At 46.6% G+C, this 13,800-nt stretch overlaps 1 protein-coding gene across 1 annotated transcript in view; it reads right to left on the reverse strand.

Moving 5' to 3' along the window:
* KMT2D (lysine methyltransferase 2D) overlaps positions 1–13,488 on the reverse strand; it is a 76,410-nt gene extending 62,922 nt beyond the window's left edge. The window contains exons 1-11 of the mRNA XM_015814748.1: positions 13,265–13,488; positions 12,962–13,075; positions 11,256–11,366; positions 10,270–10,374; positions 9,255–9,436; positions 7,495–7,659; positions 5,940–6,049; positions 4,307–4,354; positions 3,968–4,211; positions 2,436–2,578; positions 2,215–2,331 (exon numbers count right to left, since the gene is read on the reverse strand). Of these exons, the coding sequence (XP_015670234.1) occupies positions 2,215–2,331; positions 2,436–2,578; positions 3,968–4,211; positions 4,307–4,354; positions 5,940–6,049; positions 7,495–7,659; positions 9,255–9,436; positions 10,270–10,374; positions 11,256–11,366; positions 12,962–13,075; positions 13,265–13,420 (1,495 nt within the window). The 5' untranslated portion in view covers positions 13,421–13,488. The remainder of the gene's footprint in view (positions 1–2,214; positions 2,332–2,435; positions 2,579–3,967; positions 4,212–4,306; positions 4,355–5,939; positions 6,050–7,494; positions 7,660–9,254; positions 9,437–10,269; positions 10,375–11,255; positions 11,367–12,961; positions 13,076–13,264) is intronic.
* Between the last annotated feature and the right edge of the window lie 312 nt (positions 13,489–13,800).

Genomic DNA, 13,800 nt, shown 5'->3' on the forward strand with positions numbered 1-13,800 from the left:
GCAACGCTTCAGGAAATGATGGTGTTACGGTTGAAATGCTGAAAGCTGGTGATCATAGTTTACACAAGATACTTGCAAAACTATACTCGAGATGCCTCAGAGAAGAAAAAATACCCGATGCATGGAAAAATGCTGAAGTGATTCTTACACACCAGAAAGGGGCACAAGATGATTTAAAGAATTATCCGCCCAATAGGCCTTCTTTCAGTCATCTACAAGGTTTTCACCAAGATAATAGCAAAAAAAAATATTGAAAACATTAAATGATGCCCAGCCAAAGAAGCAGGCAGGGTTCAAAAGTGGCTACAGCACAATGGACCACATCTAGATTATTCAGCAAGTCATTGAAAGGCACGAGTGCACTGCCTCTGTGCAATGGATTTCAAGTTTCATTGACTACAAAAAGGCATTTGACTCAGTATTCCAGCAGCCAATAATTAATGCATTGCTCAACCATGGTGTAGATTCTGCTTACATAAACTTACTACAATCAATCTATGAAAAAACAATGGTAACAATTAACCTTAATGATCTTAAATCAAAACAGAACGAAGTGTATGACAAGCAATAGCAATAGCAGTTAAACTTATATACCACTTCACAGTGCTTTACAGCCTTCTCTAAGCAGTTTACAGAGTCAGCATATTGCCTCCAACAATCTGGGTCCTCATTTTACTGATCTCGGAAGGATGGAAGGCTGAGTCAACCTTGAGCTGGTGAGGATCGAAATGCCAAACTGCTGGCAGTCAACAAAATTACCCTGCAATACTACATTCTAACCACTGCGCCACCACAGGCAATACAAGGCAATATAATATCACCTATCCTTTTCTCAGCCTGCCTTGAAGAAGTATTTTGCAAACTAGACTGGGCAAAAGATGGAATAAAAATCAATGGCATCTATTTAAATCACTTAAGATGATGTTCTCTTCTCACAAGACCCAGAAGAGCTACAAAGACACATACAAGAGCTGCACAAAGAAAAACCATTTGGCTTTAAAAAGACCCAGCTTATATTTAATAAATTAACAAAAGAAAGCAAAAGGTTTATATCTGGAGAAGAACTAGACGTAGTAGACCCCTACATATACTTTGGGCAACGGATCTCAATGGAAGGTGATACAATAAAGGAAATTAAATGGCGTGTTAAATGTGGTTGACAGGCATTCGGCAAGCTAAGCAAAATTTTCAAGAACAACCTCCCCCTATCCCTAAAGAGAAAAGTTTTCGATCAGTGTGTGCTACCTGCTCTAACATATGCCAGTGAAAAAAGGGACATAACCTCACGATCGATACAAAAGCTAAGACTGGGGCAAAGAGCCATGGAAAGATACATGCTCGGCATCACAAGACAAGATAGAAAGACCTGCACATGGATCACTAGAGAAGAAACGAAAGTATACGAAGCCATCAAGAGACTAAAAGAATTGCAATGGAAACGGGCTGGTCACACAGCAAGAAGAACTGAAGGCAGGTGGACCAAGGCAGTCATAGAATGGGTCCCACTTGATAAAAAGCATCCATGAAAGAGACCCAAAACAAGATGGACCCACGACATAAGCAAGTATTGTGGGCCCAACTGGCAAAGAAAAGCTCAGGACCGTATTGGTTGGAAACATGGGGAAGAGGCCTTCATCCAGCAGTGGACAGAGAATGGCTAGAATGATGATGATGATGATGAACACTGATGTAAATGACTCAGCCAGTAAACCAAGGGTGTCAAACTGCCAGCCCGCAGGCCGGATGCATCATAGCAAAACCGCACCCATCCCTTTGCTGGCAATGGCAAAAAAGTTGCAATACGTCGCAACACGTCACGTGACGTTGCGAGTTTGACACCCCTGCAGTAAACTGAGGCACGGAGTCCTTGGTGCTCTCTGAGCTTGGTTCTTTACTCGCAAATATTTCATTTCCCAACTAGATAACATCATCAGTCCTTGCTAGAAAAACTTCCCAATTTAATCCTGAACTACAAATATTCTCTTCTACTGAATCTGAAGAATGTCCGAAAAGGCAATCCTCTTTCTTTAAAAATAAGATTATGGTTATGAGGGGAGTTTTAATAGCCTTCCCAAACTTGCACCCCTCCAGCGACTGGGGCTGGAGGATGCCATGTTGGTGAGTCTGCTCTTGATTAAAAGGAAGCCCCTTGCACACTTATTCAGATTATTTGGATGAAGCAAGGGAGAAATACAAAACAAGCGCAGCACTTACCTTCTTCCAGTTGCCCTTCAGCAGTTGTCAGCTCCCGAGAGATTTCAGCCAAGACCACTGAGCCCTTTTTCAAGCGTGTGTGTGACTTCCGCTGTCGCACCATGAAACCTCCAATACCTATTCCGGTGCAGAGGAGAAACAAGTCACGAGACGGAGCTAGAAAATTATCTGTGTGGGGAAGACAGGTTCTTTGGTGCCTGGTCAAAGCGAGGAGCGCTTACCTGGGCGATAGGGCTTCCGCTTCCTCTTCTTGACCTCCTCAGAGTCTTCCAAAAGGCCTTTTCCCATTTCAGCCTCGGCTGCAGCTATCCTGTCTGGAGTAGGCGGGGCTTCCAATTTGATCTCACACTCCATGTGTTCAACGCTAACTGCAACGGGAGCAAAAAAACAAAAACCGTTCAAAGTCTCCCATTGCCTTTATATGGAAAGGTATGCAATTTGTGTAAAAAAACCCCACAAAATCACATAATTTACATATAGGTAGTTCTCAGTTAATGACCACTCGGTCAGTGTTCACCTTACAACAGGGCTGAACAAATGATGGTTACGACTCGTCGGCAAAGTTCTGACCATGCCAGCCCCATCAGTCACGTAATCGTGATCTGGCTGCTGGGCAACCAGCTTGCACGTATGGAGGCTGCAGCATCATACGGTCACAGGATCGCAATTTGTGACCTTCTCTGCCAGCTCCCACCAGCAAGGTCAATGGGGAAGCTGGCACGGGAGGAGACTTGGGTAAGTATCTTCTTCCCCCATCCCTCCATCCCCTCTGTGCTCATGCCAGATCACGCCAGTCATCTGCGTACCCTTTACAGAACTGTTCCTTACACATGAAGCCTGATGAATGGCAGTCTACAACATGAGGTTTACTGTAATGGAGTTTGCATATGCATTCAGAGCTAATTTGGGGGCGGGGTGGGAGGACAGGGTTAGGTCCCAGTTTTCCTTCTACCACAAATCCATTAGGATTAAAACTGTTAACTATAGCACTCCTTAACTGAGAAGTCAGATTATATTTGGAAACAGATGAACTGATTACTTAAGAGTCCTAGAATCTCAAAAACACAGTTAGAAAAGGCTATACTGTAGGCCAGGGGTGTCAAACTGGTGGCCCATGGGCCGGATGCGTCACATGCAGGTTACACCCACCCCAGCTCCACAAAGACAAAGACGAAGACGTGATCGAGTTTGACACCCGTGCTGTAGGCCATCTAGCCCAGAGGTCCCCAACCTGGTGGGCACCAGGGACTGGTTCCGTGGAGAGAGGTTTTGCTGCAGAACGGGCCTGGTTGTATGTGCTGCCAGCATCCTGCGGATGGGGCTTTCCTTGTTTGCGCGGACCTGTTGCTGCATGCTGTGGTCTGGTACTGGTCCACGGACTGGGGATTGGGGATCCCTGATCTAGCCCAAACCCTTGCTCAGGTCAGGAATCCAAATTAAAGCATCCTGGACAAATGCCTATCCAGCCTCTGCTTGCAATAGCAAGCCCCAAGCTCACTACTCAGAGCTAACCACTTGGGGAAAATCTTTCTCCACAGCACAAAAGCAAAAGGAAAAAACAAGTTTTTCTAGTTTGCAACCAACCAATTGCATCCTAGCTTATCCTGCCTCGCAGAGTCAGATGACTAGACTAACAGGGTCCGATTTCAAGAACTCAAGTATGAAGCTGCAGCATGGAATCTCAATCGGTATTATGTTACAGAGACAATGCAGCTATTCTACTACTTTTCCAAGGGACTAGTAGGATAAACACGAACCTTCAGCTTTCAGGATTTCATCTGCCTCCACATCACCGTCCTTTTTTTCATCTGCACCCAGAGAGCCAATGCAATCCAGTCCACCTTCCCCGTTAAGAACGCCTGGCCGTGGCATCATTGGTGCCATTGGTGTGGTTTTGCGCGGCCGACGCTTATGCAGTGGCGACAAAGACAAGTTACGTAGCACCGCCATGCCTGTCTCCGTTAACCAAACACCTTCAAAGCGAAAATACTGGGGTTCTGCGTGGACAGGATAAAAGAAAAGCTTGCTTGGACCTACCTGATGATAAAGTAGATAACATGCAATTTAAGGTATTTAAATTGAAGCAATTTACCTGGTTCCTTGATCTTCACTGGGATAATTTCTGGAGGGGGAACGGGAACTTGGAAGAAAGCAAAAGGTAAATCATTGCTGGGAGCAGTAAGTCAATTTACTAATACGATTTGTGTCCCTCTACATCGGGGGATCTTCAAAGTTGGCCCTTTTATGACTTGTGGACTTCAACTCCCAGAATTCCTCAGCCAGCCATGCATTCTGGGAGTTGAAGTCCACAAGGCCATAAAAGGGCTATAGTTCCCCACCTCTGTCCTAGATAAATGTAATAAGCCCAGAGGTCCCATTTTAAATATTTTAAGAGCGTACCTCATACCCAACATCTCCCCTGTTCTACTCCCACACACTATATTCTCTACTACAGACACCCAACCACATTCTCTTCACTTCTAACTGCAGCAGCTTCAGTGTTGCCTTATTATACCCGTATTATAACATACTTGTTTATAATTTTCAATCTCTTTTTTATTCAGGGCGTGCCCTCAAAACGGTCACCCCAAATAATCTGGCTGTACCTATCAGGTAGCCAGGATCTGCTTCTTTCCCTCCTGTCCTCCAATATCTGGAGGGCAATGTCTTCAAGACATTTAAAGTTAACATTCATCTAGAGGCTATCAGTAGCCTTGTCGCCTGCATCTGAAACATCTGGCTTAAAAAAAGACTTTGCAGAAGTGAGAGTGTCAACGCTGCAAATACTGTATATTCTTGCTTTGACAATATGCAGAACTGTCTGGTATTTTATAGTTAAATCAGGCAACAGTGAAAGGGGAGGAGAATAAGGAAAGCCCGGGAAAAAGAAACCGGAGGTAAATCACATCTTCCAAGTTAATTGGAAGATGTGAACCATGACCCCAAAATAGGGGAGGGAAAAATGCCTGGAATGTATGTGCAACGGAAAAGAATCTCAGATCTAAGCATTTCCACCATGCTGTACTGACATCTCTGTAACCTTAATAAATGCTTTTAGGATAAAATTATGCCTGAAAGTCCTTTTAAGTGTTTCGTTAATCAGGCACATGACAGAGAGTAGCTGGTGGTCACCTAGATGAGGTTCTACTGCAGGGGCGTCCAACTGGTGGCCTGCAGGCCAGATGCGTCATACGCAGGCCACGCCCACCCGGCTCCGCAAAGGTAAAAAAATGTAATACGTCATGATAAGTCATGTGACACGATCGAGTTTGACATCCGTGTTCTACGGAAATAGATCCATTCTGCCACTCTAAGAAGCAAAGTCTCTCTCTCAGGATGGCTCCAGGTTTGAGAGAACTTTAACAAACCATCCTCTCCAAATGGCCCACGGTGGATTTATCTTGTGGTAGGGAAGCCGACAGCTATGAGCACATCGGGCAGCTGCTTCTAGGAGCAACATTCCTAACTTCTTGCAAACATTTCAAAAATATCTATTTATATTATAGGAACCGTTCCTAGATTCAGCCTCCAGGTAGTCTTCGAAGTACAACAACAACAACAACACAGCCAAGGCAAGGATCTGTATACGCTTGCTGGTACACAAATATCTTAAAAAGGATGTAATATAGATCTCCACTCTCCAATCCTCTGTCCAACAGATGCTGCCTCCCCTTTGGGGGGAAAAAGGAAAGGCTCAAAAGGTTCATACCCGTTGCAGTACTCACCCACAGGCTTGACTACATATGGCTGGCATGAAGTGCAATCGAACCCCTCGTCTGCTGCCTGCTCTACTTCTTCCTCGCTGAAAAGGTTGTCACATACGGCGTGCATCCACCTGAGAAACAGACAGTTAAAGACAGCGGTACCCACCTGCACTCCTGTTTTTGTGGATGCTGCTAACGTTAAATGCTAAATGTGGGTGGCGGCTCTTGCCTTAAATTTTGTCCTTCTAGGAGTAAGGCTGTTCCTTCAATTATCTTTTTGGGGACAGAAAGTACAAGATAAAAAGGAAGGGCAAAGGGAAACGTATGTACACATTTCAAGCATCCTAGTACATTTTAAGGGAAGAGAGAGGAAGCTAAAACATTTGAGCCATTGCTGCAAATCCACACTGCCACTCACATCTTTCGTTATTCGAGTTAGTTGTTGCTCTGTTCTCACAAGGGATCCAAGAAGAATGCTAAGTCCTCAAAGGACAAACAGACTATGAAAGGAAATGCTCTATACCAGGGGTAGGCAACCTGGGTTCTTTTATGACTCGTGGACTTCAACTCCCAGAATTCCTGAGATAGCCATGCTGAGGGGAAAGGGAGAGGTTTCCGAGCTGAGCCATGCTGGCTCAGGAATTGTGGGAGTTGAAGTCCACGAGTCATAAAAGAGCCAAGGTTGCCTACCCCTGCTCTATACTTTTCCCAGGATGGCCTTGACCAGTGCCAGACAGGCAAGCACTATGAAGGGGTTAGAACAGGGGTCTTCAAGCCTGGCCCTTTTATGACTTGTGGACTTCAACTCCCAGAATTCCTCAGTCAGGCATGCTGGCTGAGGAATTCTGGGAGTTGAAGTCCACAAGTCATAAAAGGGCCAGGCTTGAAGACCCCTGGATTAGAATTAATCCAGAATTAGGAGCCACATCAGGACACAACATTGCGTGAACCTGTGGCTTCTCCAAGAAATAAACTATAGTATTAGTAGTTGTCCTCAGAGAAGATAGGCGGCCAGGAAGAACTGAATCGTTAAGTGTGCTGAATTTTGATCACATGACCATGGGACCTTGTAACGGCCGTAACTTTGGGGACCGGTCATAATTAGCATAGTAGTGAACAGCTATAGATCAGTCTTCCCTTTATTGGCAATTCTCCAGGTGTGGTAGATTTCAGCTCCTATTATGCCCAAGCCAGGATGGAGATCCAATATTTCTAGGGACATCTCTCAGTTAATACCATCCTGTTGCTCACATAAATGCCACATACTAAACTTTCTAGAGGGTATTTCCCCTTCCTTCTCATTTTCACAGCTTCAATACACCCTCTCGTCTGTGTCACTCACCAATGCAGTAATGCCAACAAGAATTTGTCATGAAGGATGAAAATAAAATAAGGAAAATTCTGTGCTATGTTAGCCTCCTTGAGCTTTACCCTTTTGCAAGTTGAAATGTCCACAAGTATAGCAATAAACAAACTACATTAAAAGGATGTTCCAGGAAACACATCCAGTGACAGGATCCCAAAAGTATTTCCATAAACATAGTACCACGATAAAATGGTGGGGATAGGGGCTTACCGTTCACAATGCTGACACTGAATTAAGAGGTCATCCTCAACGTACTTCACATGGCAGATGGGACAAGTGACAAGACTGGCACAGGGAGCACAATGGGTGTAATTGCTCTGCCATTCACAGTGGAAGCCAGGTGAAACTGCTCCACACTGCACACAACACACGCACCTGATAAAAGAGAGAGAGGCAAACAATTACTATTGCCTGTTAAGATTCAATTTATTTCCCTCCTCATCTCTAAGAACAGAAAGCCAGAAATACTTTAAAGTGACAGTAAGATCTCAGGAATTTTCTCTTTTATATTCAGCGTTCTAGAGGTGCCTGTCGTCCAATTCTATTGGATGGGAACTGCCATAATGCCCAGTCGGTACACTTCAGAGTTGTGATGGTGGGGATTTATAAGAGTTGTAATTGCAAAATATCTGGAGGGTGTTACATTGGCTGCCGGGCAGGTGATTGGCAGGGTGGGGCGGGGCAAAGCGGGGCCGGCAGAGACCAAAGAAAGCCCCTCCAGGGGCAGATGTGGCTGTTGCACAGCGGCGGCAGAGGCCTTTTGCCATCACTCCACCCCCAGCTCCGAAACGGCGGAGGGGGACCGGGTAAGGGGACTGAGCCCCCCCCCATCCTCTATAGCAGTGGTTCTCAACCTGTGGGTCGGGACCCCATTTGGGGTCGATCGACCATTTCACGGGGGTCGCCAAGCAAGGCTGTCTGCCATTTTTTTTGTCCACCATTTTTTCCCCTTTTCCGGCGGGTGCCTTACCTCCCTTGGGCTGGGCCAGCTGGTGGTCGGCCTGCTCCGTCTCTGCCGCTTGCCAGCTACGCCTCAGCCGGCGCAGGGGGCGGAACCACACATGTGCGGCGCTCCCGGGCAGGGAAAGTCCTCGACTTACAACCGGTTGGGTAGTCCTCGACGTACGACCGGTTTAGTCCTCGACTTACGACCGGTTTAGTCCTCGACTTACGACCGGTTTAGTCCTCGACTTACGACCGGTTGGGGTCGCGGCATTAAAAAGGTTGAGAACCACTGCTCTATAGCATGGCAATCCATGCTATGGAGGGGAGTGGAAGAGAAGAGGCGGGCGGGCAGCCGGGTCATTGAACGGGCGGGGGGGGGGGTTGCCAAGCAGGAAGTGGCCTGGCTGCAGGGACTCTGAGGTGTGCAGATGTGGGGGCATGGGGCAGCTCCACACACCCCCACCACTTGCCTCGCCTCACTTCGTAGCGGTGGCACCATTGCACTGCGCAGCCTCCTGCCCCACTGCGGCAGCGAGCAATCGGATGGTGGGACGGAGTGGGCAGGCTCTTAACTAGGGTTTATTTTGGGGGTAGGGCTTATATTAGGCACACACTAAAAAATCATACTAGGGCTTATTTTGGGGGGGGGAGTCTTATTTTTGGAGAAACGCAGCATGTAGCTGAAAATGTACCCAACTAGGACTTAGGTACATTTTCAGCTAACCTAATAAGATTCTTACTGAGAATTCAGTGTAAGAGCAAAATTTGGGAGAAAAAGGTTTTTCATGATGATACCTAATTTCCACTTTATTTGCAGCAAAATACATCAAACGAATTTGCGTATCATGTCAATGAAATACTATTAAAGCATGTTTCATTAAATAATCCAAGGCGTTGTTCCTGCATACGCTAAGCTGCAGCATATGGATTCATACATTGTGCTAAGCCAACAACCCAAACAAATCACACAATGAGTGTGATCTGCCTTTCAGAGCTCCCTGCAGAAATGTTGATCTGTCTCTCACCATTTGCATTTCCAGCCGCCCTTGGGCACGGTGTTGAGAGGTGGATCCAGGCAATATGTGTGGTAGCTGATGTCACAATCATCGCAGAGCAGAAGGCGGGAGGGATCGGATGCTTTGCCACACACCTCGCACACAATGCATTCCACACAACGCCAACCCTTGAGCAACATCACCTTTGTAATCTTAAACACAGAAAGAGAGGCAGACATGGAGAAAGGGAGGCCTACACATAGTTGAAAGATTGGTGGGTCCTGGGGGAGAGAGGTTACTGAGAGCATGCAGTGTTGTTTTACTGGGATCCAAGGCATATGGATTTCAGAACATCTGCCACTTCTTTGTGTCAGTGGCTCTCAGCCTTGCGTGCTAATGTGGTAGGATAGGACAAGAGCTCTATCATCCCATGGCTATGGATGATGGAAACGGCAATACAATAACAATGGGATTGGATGTTTGGGACCCACTGCTTGTAAATTTGTTGTGTAACTATTCTCCTGTAGGATCTGCAAGAAAACAACCAAGCTCAGAGAGTCTCAAGGACCCCAACAGCTCAATCCTCAGCTACAAATATTCCCTTCTATTGGTAACCCAACCCAATCTTTCCTGTATACCAGGGGTAGTCAACCTTGGCTCTTTTATGACTCGTGGACAGCTGGCTCAGGAATTCTGGGAGTTGAAGTCCACGAGTCATAAAAGAGCCAAGGTTGACTACCCCTGCTATATACTGTTATTTCTCTCCAAACACATAAGTCCCCAAACCCGTGAGAAACCAAATGATAACTACTACACCTCAGAAGTTGAATCCTATTTTTCAAAACTTCCCTCCTCTGATATCCTCCAGGTCGCTGGATTCTAATCCTCATTTTTTGGTTTGCCACATTAGTTATGGAAGAGGGGTACTGTAGTCCACAACAGACTCGCAATTCTAATTGCATTGCCCAACTAGGGATGTATTGGGCAGCATCGGAAGCTGCTTTTTAAATTTTGGGGAAGGAGAGTGGCTAAAATCAGGCCTTACCTTGCTGTTTACACAGTAAGGATGGTAACACTGGGAACACTGGGAACAAGCCAGGAGATGGCCCTCGGCACCACGGCCAAAACTGCCACACACAACGCACATGTCCTGTCCAGGAAAGAAGAAAAATCAGGATAAGAACCTCAGGCCTCCCCAAGCCTAGGGAAAACGTCTACTTACCCACCCTTACTTTTCTGTTATATTAAAACTCTGCCTGCTCTATGGATGGTATCTTATTATCACCCCTTCCCATAAACACACGGACGGTTGGCCATAAAAAGCTGATGCTGCATAGCAATTTGGCTTTGAACCGGTTAAATCGTTATTTCCAAGTCTACAATATATCTCAACTGGAAGATTTCTCTGATTTCAGAGTAGTAAATGAAATCTGCCATTTGCCACTAGAAGACAAAAAGCTTGTTCCTTAACAAAGCAGACGGCCCAAGAATGGAACACACACCATTATAAACTGACAAACTGAACGTCTCCATAACTTTGAAGGCTATCAGAACTATGTGCAATCCCAAGTTTGGAAAGAATGATAATGACTTCAGTTGGGTGCTATCAGTCAGCTACAGGATATCTTATACCAGGGGTAGGCAACCTCAGCTCTTTTATGACTCGTGGACTTCAACTCCCAGAATTCCTGAGCCAGCATGGCTCAGCTTGGAAACCTCTCCCTTTCCCCTCAGCATGGCTGGCTCAGGAATTCTGGGAGTTGAAGTCCACGAGTCATAAAAGAGCCAAGGTTGCCTACCCCTGTCTATATGAAACAGACAGAGCCTCATCCTGCAAGGCAGCATCTTCCCTCTTTAAAGCAGGGAGCACCATTCCAGAGCTTTGCATGATATAAGGTTTACATTAAAAAAAAAATGCATTTCTTTGAGCTCTCCTATGCATCCTACTCACGAAAACAAAAGAGATCAATCTTTCCTTCCACCGATGTAATTAATGCAATCAGAAACCAACTGAGTTGCTAGTTGACCCACCTGCATTAGCACAAACTTGTCTGTGTTGGAAAAGAGCACCACTGTGTTTTGCATTGTGTCGTCGTCATCATCTTCCTCCTCTTTGCTCGGGGAGCTGTCAATGTCGGCCAGCTTGTAGAAGAGAGTGCAGAAGCACAAAGTAAGGGTTGAAATGCATTTAGGACAGGCATGCAAAAAGTGTGGCCTGCATACCATTTCCCACACAGGAGGGGCCATTTTTTTTCCAGGGTTTTTCTGCCCATAGTGGAGCTGATGAAGATGGGGTTTAAGGCAGAGGCCCCCAACCTTTGGGCCACCAGGGACCGGTTCTGTGGAGAAAGGTTTTTCTGTCTGCATCCCACGGATGAGGCTTTGCTTGTTTGCATGGCCCAGTTTCTGCCATGCCATGGCCCAGTGCCGGCCCACGGACCGGGGTTGGGGACCCCTGGTTTAAGGTACCCATTTTACTCCTTAAGATTCTCATAAGACATTTGCTCCCAAAATGCATTCCATTTCGGGAATGTGGCCCTAGACTTGCTGCACAGAACCTGATATGGCCTTCAGCTGGCTTATGCACTGTTGGGACTCCTCCCCAAGATGGCTGCTGAAGAGCGAGAGGCTTTCTTTTTCTTATTCACAATCTGCTGTTTTTGCTGCCAGAGATGGTTCTTTGGCAGTCCTGCCCCCTGTATTTGAATGGGGGCACTTAGGAGTGTCCCAAGACTTAGGAAGAACTTATGAACTGTTATTTTAGTAAGCATTAGTAGCTGAGGGCATATGGACAGGTGGCTTCAGCAGGCTAATGATGCACCAGAGTCCTGTCCATATACTACAGAAGGGGAGGCCAACCAACTGCTGAAACTATCTTTCCTCTTCTCTCTCAATATATATAGTGCAAGATGCCTCGGCAGGATGTCCCTGTCCCCAAACCTACGCTTGAGAGACCACACAAAAGGAAGGCAATTTCAACAAGTAGAGCTTCTCCATTCTCCTTACAATGCACTGCTCCCGAAAGGGGGAGGAATCCTATCACAGCTAGAAGACAACCAGCCAATCTAGAGGAATCCCCTAGAAAACCATTTAAAATAAGGAAGGGAGATAAGAGAACCACTGGCTATAATTATTGGAAGGAGTACAGGACCCAGTCAACAGTAGGCAGATCGATAACGGTTTGCTGCCTGCCTCTCTGCCTGAGCCACACAAAGAAGTAAAATGGAGGGCCTTACAGGTAGTCTTTGACTTACAACCGTTCGTTTAGTGATTGTTTGAAGATACAATGGCATTGAAAAGGGGGACTTATAACCGTTTTTCATACTTACAACCGTTGCAGCATCCCCATGGTCACTTGACCAACATTTGGATGCTTGGCAACTGGTTCATACTTATGACGGTTGCACTGTCCCAGGGTCACGTGATCACATTTTGTGAACTTCTGACGAGCAAAGCCAATGGGGAAGCCAGATTCACTTACTAACTGTGTTACTAACTTACACAACTGAAGTAACTGAACTGTGGCAAGAAAGTCACAAAGTCACTTAACCACTGTCTCACTTAGCAACAGAAAGTTTGGGCTCATTTTTGGTCGTTAGCTCTGTACTTGGTCTCTCTCTATATATATTAGCTGATCTCCCGTTTAGGAGAACGGTAAGGTCTCTTGGACTGGATCCCACTCATCCCATCCGATCCCAGTCCCAAATGTTATCCTGCCTTCTAAAAGCCGCCCCTACCGCCAGTGTCTCGATGGAAGAAGTGGTGGATTTCAAACGTGATCGGCCCCGCCCTCGGCCCGTGTGAGACCCTCCCCGAGGCCGTCTCCTCCCAGGAAAACTGCTGCTGCGACCCTATGACCAAAAGAAAAAAAGGGAGGGAGAATAATGGCTGGAGATATAGGGGAGTTATAGACATCCTCTATTTCACCACCCTTCCTCCAGGACTCCCCTTACATGCAGGTGGGGGAGGGGGTTTTCAACAGAGTACGAAAGAGACAGCAAACAACATTCAAAATTAGCTGGCTGAAGGCCTCCAGTTACCTGCTTGACACGAGAGCGGGCTGGCGAGCTACGCCGTCGTCCCTTCTCACATTCGCCTTTTACGTCAAACAGCAGAGAGTCCTCCATTTCCCCCAGAGGCAAAGAGGCTCCATCTTCCCTCTGCAGACTGACGTCTGTGGAGGTTAAGCCAGCCATCTCTAGTGAAAGCGAGCCTCCGCCTTCGTGATACGGGGAGGCAAAGGGGAGCTCTGAGCCCGGAAAACTGCTGGCACTGGCATCTCCCTGACTCAAGTTTGAGATCTCATTCACAATATCCGACTTCACGAGGTGGTGAGGCCTTGGGGATGGGGATGCTGGTCCTAGGTCCTCCTCTCCAACCGCCCCTCCTTCAAGTTGGCTGGCAGATCCATAGGCTTCCACTGGAAGGGACCTTCTGTCCAACAATTCCACCTCTACGGGGGAAGGAGAGCGCTTGGATTCATTGGCAAAGCTGAGGTGAATCTCACTGGGTTCGGGTTCAACGGTGACAGGCCCTTCATCTAATGCCTCCTCTTCACTCAGCTGCGGGGAGAATC

This window comes from Protobothrops mucrosquamatus, unplaced genomic scaffold (genome assembly GCF_001527695.2).
Source record: "Protobothrops mucrosquamatus isolate PMUCROS unplaced genomic scaffold, P.Mucros_1.0 scaffold280, whole genome shotgun sequence".
NCBI lineage: Eukaryota > Metazoa > Chordata > Lepidosauria > Squamata > Viperidae > Protobothrops > Protobothrops mucrosquamatus.